At 34.1% G+C, this 9,568-nt stretch overlaps 1 protein-coding gene across 1 annotated transcript in view; it reads right to left on the bottom strand.

Moving 5' to 3' along the window:
- LOC111373387 (4-hydroxy-tetrahydrodipicolinate synthase, chloroplastic-like) overlaps nt 1-6,110 on the bottom strand; it is a 12,737-nt gene extending 6,627 nt beyond the window's left edge. The window contains exons 1-2 of the mRNA XM_022995912.1: nt 5,711-6,110; nt 4,802-4,885 (exon numbers count right to left, since the gene is read on the bottom strand). Coding sequence (XP_022851680.1) covers nt 4,802-4,885; nt 5,711-5,796 — 170 coding nt within the window. The 5' untranslated portion in view covers nt 5,797-6,110. The remainder of the gene's footprint in view (nt 1-4,801; nt 4,886-5,710) is intronic.
- Between the last annotated feature and the right edge of the window lie 3,458 nt (nt 6,111-9,568).

Here is a 9,568-nt window from a genome sequence, read left to right as displayed (position 1 = left end):
CACATCTAGAGTCTTGAAGAGCTTATCTTCTTGAGCCGGGGTTAGCACACTTGCACAACTCTGTGATTCTTCACGTCGATCATGAAACCACTGTTGTAGCTTGTCATGAATGTTCTCAATCATTGCAAGAATTGGTAACTCTCGATCTTTCTTGAATAAAGCGTTAAGCGACTCCGCATTGTTCGACGTCATCATGTTGTATCGACGTCCTGGAAAATGTGATCGTGCCCAATGTTCAATCCCCATCTCTGTTAGATACTCCCATGCAGCATGCGATTTACTGTCTATTTCGACCATGAACTTATCAAACTCTTCAAAACTGTAAGCCTCTGCAGCTCTCCTAAACAACGCAACAACGCCATTGCCTCGATACCTGGTCTTCAAGTTTCCCTGTATATGGTACATACAATAACCATGATGTGCCTCGGGGAAGACTTCGGCGATACCATTTATTATTGACTGCCCTCGATCGGTTACGAATGCAAGATTTTCGACATCTCCAATTACTTCCCTCAACTTCGTAAAAAACCAACTCATTGCTACATCATTTTCTCCGTCGACTATGCCGAACGCAAGAGGGTAAATTTGGATGTTCGCATCTTGGCATGTTGCAATAATCAACTTGCCCCCGTATCTCGCCTTAAGGGTTGTACCGTCGACTAAGATTAAGGGTCGCATTGCATTTCGAAATCCTCGAACACATTGTCCAAGGGCCATAAAGAAATATCTGAAGTGATTTTCGTCATCATTCTCAATAAAAAATGCCGACCCAGTATTAATTCTTCCCATGTTATAGCAATACCTGGCCAATGTAAATAAAAATAATCATAATTTAGATAATATATTAAATATTAAATGAACAGAAAAATAAACAATTCAATTAAATAATTAATTACATATAAATAAACAATTGAAATTAAATAATTAAAATTTACTATAATAAAGAAATAAACACTTAAACAATGAAATACCTGGCTAATTTAGCATAACTCTCCTCAGCCGAACCCATCAAATCCTCCAATGCACATTCTTTAGCCTTCCAAGCCTTCTGATAGCTCATGACCACCCCGTACTCACGTCGAACATCATTAATGATGTCCGAAGGTCTGTAGATCATTCGTGGATCCTGGAACTTGTGCATTATTTCTCAACCAATAAACCATGATCGGGCCTTCCTATGATCATTTCGACGAATACCCACTTCGCAAGTATGTTCCTGTGCATACTTACGAACTACAAAGAACTCATTCGTGTCCATCTTAGTCGCTCGCAAACGCCAATGGCAACTGTCGTCAACGCAGATAATTGTGTATAACGACTTGTTTGATTTCTTCACTTTAAACTCGAAGTTATGTTTTAAAGCAATCCGGTGCACAGCTTCTTGCAATTCTTTCTTTGATTCGAATAGTTGCTCGACATATGCATCTTCATCATCGGGAACTACACGCGAACAATTAGAGGACCGTGTACTGGGTCCGGCCTGCGAGCTCCCACCCGACTCATGTCTCCTACGAGATAAAGCAATCAAATCCTCGTTTGTAAATGCATTTTCATTCTCGTTGTCTTCAACTATCGATGAAATTCTGTGCGTAACAGTGTGACCATGGTAAGTAGCAGTGGTCTCGGGAATAACCACATCATCTTCACGAACAATCTGAATTGTATCCCAAACATCATTTACATTACGATTCTCTTCATTTGAAACTTCGTGTTCCCCCTCGTGGACATCTTCCCCAATAAAGTTACGCAAATAGGACTCGACTTCCGGCCTTGATTCAATTTAATTAGATGTTTCATTTCCACTTCAGAAGTAACTTTCATAGGTGGAATTGAAATGGTTGAATGCTTAAAAAATAAAAATCCCAATTCCATATCGTACTGAGAGGGATCGACGTTAAGCATGTTTTGTATATCACTGTACATTTCTGCGAACGATGTACTCTTTGTTATAAAAATTGCTTTAACCCCATCTCCTTCACTTGTCCATTTCCATTCCCACTGAGCATTTTCATTCATTTGAAATTCACCAAAGTAACAAATTGGGACACATGCTGATGCCATATCTGCCACAAATTAAAAATAAGGAATTAATATATAATTTTTTAAATTGTTCATTTCATATTTAATTTAATTTAATACTTTAAATAATTCATTGATTATTTTAATTATTTTAAAAATATTTATTTCAATTAGTATTTAAATATTCATTAATATTTATTTCAATAAACATATATTAATGAATAAATAAATTCTAAAATCTGAAAGGGAAGGGGAGGGAAAAAAAAAGGGCTGGGCCGGCTGGAAACAGCCGGCCCAACCGGCTGGAAACATTTGGCCCAGCTTTTTTCGTCCGTTTCATCTGAAATTTAAACTCTAATTTTTTATTTTTTCCCTTTTTCAACGAAATAATGTTTAAATATTTATTTTACAGACACATATAAATTTTTTCTGTAAAATATATGCATACAGAGATGAATTTCTTTTGTTGTTTTTGCTATAAAAAAAATTATAAATCTGTGTTTAAATACTGTAAAATTCATCTGCCTTTTCTCGTATATTGCTCTACCCTATCATTTCCAACACACTCCTTCACACCAGCCATATTGGGGCTCTGCACCAAAGTGTGGATTACATGTGGTGGAACATCTTGGCCAGTTCGTGATGGTCCATTGTAGATGATTGTAGGGCCCATCGGAAGCACACTATCGAAGTGAGAAATCAAGCCCTCTAAGGAGGTCTTACCATAATAAGGATTAATGTGAAGAGCTGCATGCATTCCAACTGCAAAACCTTGTTCAGTAGCATGGATTGCTTCCCGGGTGGAGTTGCTTCCTGTGTTCCCAATGACCTTGATCAACCCACCAAAACAGTTAACTGTGTGACCAATGAGCATTATATGTTCATCCCAGCCCATTAACTGGCCTTCACCTGTGGTGCCACCAACAATCACTCCCTCGACCCCATCTTCAATCTGCATATTGACCAAGGCATCATAGGCCTCCAGATCAAACCTGCCATCTGGTAGGTACGGGGTTTTAATGGCTGTAATCAGCCTAAGCGACTTTATCTCTTCAACACTGGTCCTGCATACAAAACGGAAAAGAGGTAATCAAATGTGATATGTGATTGTCTTGGATCAATCTCTCCTATTCTTATAAAAAGGGATTTTCTTTCAAAGAGTTACAATACACTCCTCTGCTGTGGATTGGATGAAATCATTTGAATTGGCAAGGGGTCCCGGGTGAGAGTTTGAAAGGGAGTCTTTGACGTAACTTGTCATGTTAAGTCTTAAAACCAGTGGCCAAGAATCTTGGGGATCACACCCTGTAAGTTAAGGAAGGAAACTGTTGGAAAGAAATATAGGGTCCGTTTGATTGCAAAGATTGAATTTGAATGGAGAGAAAACGAATTCAAGGGAATTGAATTGCTTAGAAATTGTTTTACCGTGAATTGTCAATTAATAGTATTTGATTGGTATAATTTTCTACCTGGAAAATGTTGAAATAAAAGTGTCCTTTGGTGTTCGTTTGGCTTAATTTTTCATAAAAATTATCAATTTAAAGGATATCTTCTTTTACAATTGTTCTTAGAACTTGTTTCCATGGCCCAAAATAAAAAATAAAAAAATAAAATTCCAAAAATCATCCAAAAAATCATCTATCTTTTAGTGTTCGTTTGGCTTAGTTTTACATGGAAATTGTTAATTTAAGGAATATCCTCTTTTACAATTGCTCCTAGAATTTGTTTCAATTGCAAAAAAAAAAAAAAAGGGAAAAAGCTGGGTGGAAATTGCATTTCATCAAAAAGCAAGAAAATGCTTATGTGGCATGGGTTTAGGGAAAAATTTTTCCATGAAAAATTTCTACCATCAAGCATGCCAAAAAGTGGGAAATGGAATTTAATTTCCATTTTCCATGGAAATGGAGGCATATCAAACAGGGCCTAATTGTTGAGAAAATATAAATGCTGGTGTTTGACATCATCTTCACTGAGAACACTGTTAAGGAAACTGAGACCCCCTCCCTGCACAGACACTGAGCAGATTTCTGTGAGATCATTCTTAATATCCCTATTAATCACCAAAAAAGTAAACATGCACGGATGATGCATGTATTGATTAGAGTAACCCAAATTAACATAATTTTGCTTGAAAAGAGTTTAAATAAAGGAATTTCAAGTAAAAGCAGATTAACACACCCTCTTGTGCATTTATCAATCATAGAAAAAAGCCAAACTTGTCTGCAGTTTCACAAAAAGGGCAAGCACACGAAAGTATCTGACATACGATTACTAAGAGATTGATTTAAGTGTTTATAGATGGTTTTATTTATAAATAGATAAAAACAAGTGGAGGATAAGTGTGTAGTACTTGTGAGTTCCATTAATTGTGTAGATAAAAATAAATTTGACCCCATTTTGACTGTTTATAAACGGTTGATAAACACTTTCGAAACATACGGTAAATAAGTTGAAATGCTCTTTGTGCAATAGATTCTATTCTCCATTAGAAATATATCCTCAATTAAACCTCTAAAGTAAGCCTATGCAAAGTGAAAACTCATGTACGTTGCAAGGATCAAACATTATAGAAGAACTCTGGACTTCAGGCCATAAACCATCATCCATTGAATCACACCCTTACTGTGCATGGTAGGCACATGAGTACTGTAAAACTGCTTAATGAAAAGTTCAATTGCTGCATAAAGTAAAACCAAATCAACTTACATCTGTTTTAGCTATTCAAATGCAGATTTGGAAATTTTATAAAGATTGGCAAATCTAATAGGCCATAACAGTGTACCTATTCTTAACTTCAGAACTGCGCATTGGAAGATGAAAATTGGGAATTACGGCTGCTCTTGGTGACCTCCAATTTGCATTCTTCCTGCTTAGTAGCAATAGAAATTGACATCAGTATCAAAGGTACTAGCTGTAGAAAGAAACACTAGTTGTCTCCTTCAAAATATAGCAGTAATATGATAGGTCAAATAAAACTCTCCAAAATCACATCAATTGTGAATAACTAATATTTCCATGTGATAACACAGAACATAGCGAGAGAGAGGGAGGGAACTGTTTCGAGACTGAAACAGAGCAAAACCATTGGGAGAATAAGCTACCGATGACTGGATCAACCCTTGTATAATCAGCAATTAATTCAGGATAAGAAATATTTCGGTCTCCAGGGAAACACATGGATATTAATGAACCTCGGGGGAGCAAATTCAGTTAAAGGCAATTTGAATTAAATTCATTGACTACCATAAAAACTGTTCTTATAGACAGAAATTGCCATGCCATATTTAACATTATTCGCTAGTAAATAAAGAGCCACAGGAGAGGAAATTAGGCATCAAACATACAGATTTAAGACCATGGCATTTCACTGCGTGAAAATTGTTAAGAGGAGACAGTGGGTAAGGGGTATACAATCTTAAATGAGAAAAAAAAAAAAAAATCAGATTTGCAGTCGAACAAAAGTTACTATAAATCCATATATGAATAAAATGGTAAAAAAGATTGAAACTAAAAAGGAAGATGAAATTCTTTGATTTTACTTTCAATACGTTTTACCACTTCTAACCAAATAGCCGTACGAGAGAAGAGTAAACAGACAAAAGTGAGAATCGTCGCCACCACCAGTTGATTAAACAAAAGAGACAAAGATAAGCAATTCGTTATTATAAAAATTAATTACAAAAGAGGTTACCTTTTGTTACTACCAGGATATGGAAACTGGAACGCAAAATCGTTTGAGCATTTGAATGCTGAAAATTGCTGATAAACCGCCGACATATCAAAATTCAGAAATGAGTTGGACTGGATATATGGATGAAAATTAAATAAATATAATTTCACTGATCATAAAAGAAACACAATTTCAGCTAATTGTGATGGTATTAATTGGCATGGTAGAAACAATAATACTCATGGGTGTTGTGATTGTTGAAGTCGTGATAGTGGTGATGGTAAGGTGAGGGAGGTTGAATAGAGGGGCGACGGCGACGTGAATCATGACGTCAGATTCCTGCGGCAATGGTGGCGTAGAGAAGGTGGGGGATGTGGAATAGAGTCCTCACTAGGGATTTTTAATCATAGACCAATATAGATTTCATTGGTCCTGACTTGGTCTGAATCTTATCATATCCATGATTGTAGTATTACTATTTTTAAATAATTTTTTATCATTTAATTTTTATTCACTAATTTCACAAAACTCACAAATACTTCATTTGTCCCATTTATATAAGTTTAGTTTCATTTTTTTTTAAATTTCAAATATATAGTCACGTTTCTTAATTTAAAAAATTTTGTTTTGTTCATTTATTAATATATTCATATTTAATTTTTCTAGTTAAAATTAAATATTTTAATAGATTGTGATAAAAGTTTTTGAAATGTGGAGTTAAAAAGTTGTGGGATTCATATAAGATAGAATAATGCTATTTGCAGTCGCTCATTGCGACAATCGCCCTACATGGTATACATATGACATGTGGTTATTTGATGCATTAATGAATAAAAAAACTACCACATTAATGCATCAAATAATCACATGCCATATGTATGCCACGTAGGGCGACTATCGAAGGGAGCGACTACGAATAACATTACTCTATAAGATATGGGTAATATTGATTGTTTAATTTTGACTTAAATTAAAATTAGGTTTAATGCAAACCAAATAAGCATACAGTCAGTTTTTCCCACTCAATTTGCCTGCTTCTTGAAATCAATTTTCAAATTATTTACTAATTCCAACAATAATTTACCACTAGTTGTTGAAGATTAAACTGCAGTAAATTAGGAAATTTCTTAGCAAAAATTACTTTTTCAATAACATTAAGCCCTTATTTGAGCCCCATTTTGAGTGAAAAAAATGAATTTTTGAATAGTGTATTGATGAAAAATGTGTGGTTAAAAAATAAGGAAAAATTTTGGATTTACATGTAATATTATTTTATTGAAGAATGTGTGGTTGAAATGATGTCAAAATACTGTACAAGAATTCAATTTTTTTAAAGAATGGGGATCAAACAAGGGTTAAATAAAATTTCTTAATCCGTGTGAAAAATAAAACTAGTCTATATAAATGGGACGAATGAAGTATTATTCACATTTACCCCATTCATGTGTATCAGTGTATCAATCTATAAACACTTATCAAACTTTCTCATAATCTAACGAGAGCCAATTATGAATTACTTTCAAATACTTGTCAATTCAACTTGTGGGTGATACGATCCCACCCATTTTAATATATCTATATTGGAAAACAACGATTAAAAAAAAAAAAAAATTATCTTTGGAAGGTTAAAATTTGAGCTAGCTTTTGAACTTGACTCAAATTCCATGGTTCGAGAAGCTATTGTATGTCTTTAAGTTCAATAAATGCTACGGAGTAAGACATAAGATTCAATAAGTGTAATGTCCTTTTTTAAAGCACAATAAATATACATGAGGTTTAGATTCCTAACACAGTCATTACCTAACTTATACTTGTTAAATTCACTCCACATAAATATGGTCACATGCATGGAATCAACACATTTCTAGTTAATATCCTTCATCCTCTCGACCACTTTGAAACTTACCTTGCAATAAAGTAAGGTGATAGAGAAGAGAATGTAGGTGAATAGAAATTAATAATAACTTACAATCTAATTTTACCAATTCAACGATCATTTCCATCAATCAATAATTTTCACATCTAGGCAACAATTGATCAAGACAATAGTGCGCAAAGCAATTTAGGGTATCTCCAACCCTATCGCCATTGCACCATAATTTACCAAATTGCACCAAATTTTTTATGCAAATCACTTCTAACCCATTGCACCATTTGTTCAATATTATTCATTTGCACCCTTTTGCACCAAAATGGTTAAATACATTTTTACCCTTTTCTTCCACTTTGCGCCAATTTTTGTCGAGGATATATTTATCCATTTGTTATACAGCAAATTTTAATTCAAAATAAATTTCAATCAATTAATCAATAATAATTAGTTGTAAATACTATTTCGATTTTGTAATATCATGATATTGCGATTCGAAGTATTATACTCTTTTTTAGTATTATGATTTAATATTTTTTTAGTTGTTGTCTTTCTATTTATTGTACTACATTTTTAAAATGCATTAATGAGTTCAATATTTTTGTTAACTAGACGTAATTATTTATATAATAATTTATGTAGTACTAAAATAAATAAATAAATTTATTTTGAGATAGATAAATTATTAAGAATTAAAAAAATAAGAAAATTAGTAATGTGTTGAAGATAATTTTCTGTTTGGTGTAAAATTTGGTACAAATTTTGGGGCATGGTTGAAGATGGTCTTAGGACCTCGTATGAACAAGCAAACTTTCAAAAGTGAAATTAAGCACAATAACATATTTAGTCGTAACTTATGAATTAATAACAATTTTAAACATTAAACCATCCTAAGTCAGCAAGGCTATCTAACACGTCAAAACACAATCATCTCAAAATAAATGCAATTTATCATCACCCCAAAACTTGAATTACACATTGTCCTTATTGTGTAAAAGAACAAAACAAAAGGGAGAAGAAGGTTGATGACACTTCTTCGATTGGATGTTTGTTGAATGATGCTTGTGATGAACTTTTTGTACACATTTTACCCCCAAACTTGTTGAAAACCATGGGCGGCTCGGACTTCAAAAATTTTGATCTGCAAAAATGGGTATCTACTAAAAAAGATGATAATGAAAGTATTGATCACAAGTAAATTTCAAAATAAAAGGATAGAGATAAGAAAATTGAGTTCCCTCCCAACAAGCGTTTGTTTAAAGTCGTTAGCTCAACTTTTTGGGCATGATCACTTTAGTTGGCAAGAAGAATGGATGACTTCTCTTTCGAAAAATTACCTCCCATGTATAGTTTTAGCCTTTGCCCATTAAACTTGAAGTTTCCATTTCCTTCAAGATAAAGCTTGACCACTCCATGTGGGAAGAGTATAGATTAGCAATGGTGAAAGATTCCAACCATCTAGAGAGGAGTTTCCAGAGAACAGCAAGAGTAGATAATTGTAGAGAAGAACTTGTTGCCCAATAAAGGACACTTGCTTCACAATGTGCTTATCATACCACTTCATTGTCTTTTCTTTGTAAATCCGAGCATTTTCATAGTAATCAAGGCAGAGTTTATCAAGTTCATTCAATTGAAGCAATCTTTTCTCACCGACCAATTTCACAAAAAGTACAAAGCTTTCATCACCCAATAAGCCCGATGCTCAAGTTCGGTCCGGAGGTGGCAAGCCTTCCCAAATAAAAAGACGAAAAGGAAACATGCCAATGGGACTTTTGAAGGCAGTGCGGTAGGCCCATAATGTATCATCCAATTTTTTGGACCAATATTTTCTAAATGTACTCACCATCAACTCAAGAATCCTCTTCGACTCCCAATTCTAAATCTCTACTTGTCCATTAGTTTAGGGATGATGTGGGCTGCAATCTGATGTTTCACTCCATATTTGATCAATAATAGGTCGAAGAGATGATTATAAAAATGTTTACCTCTATCACTAATGATAGCTAGGA

This window comes from Olea europaea, unplaced genomic scaffold (genome assembly GCF_002742605.1).
Source record: "Olea europaea var. sylvestris unplaced genomic scaffold, O_europaea_v1 scaffold112, whole genome shotgun sequence".
NCBI lineage: Eukaryota > Viridiplantae > Streptophyta > Magnoliopsida > Lamiales > Oleaceae > Olea > Olea europaea.
Note: the sequence above shows the minus strand (reverse complement) of the source record. Positions and strands in the feature narration are given on the sequence as shown.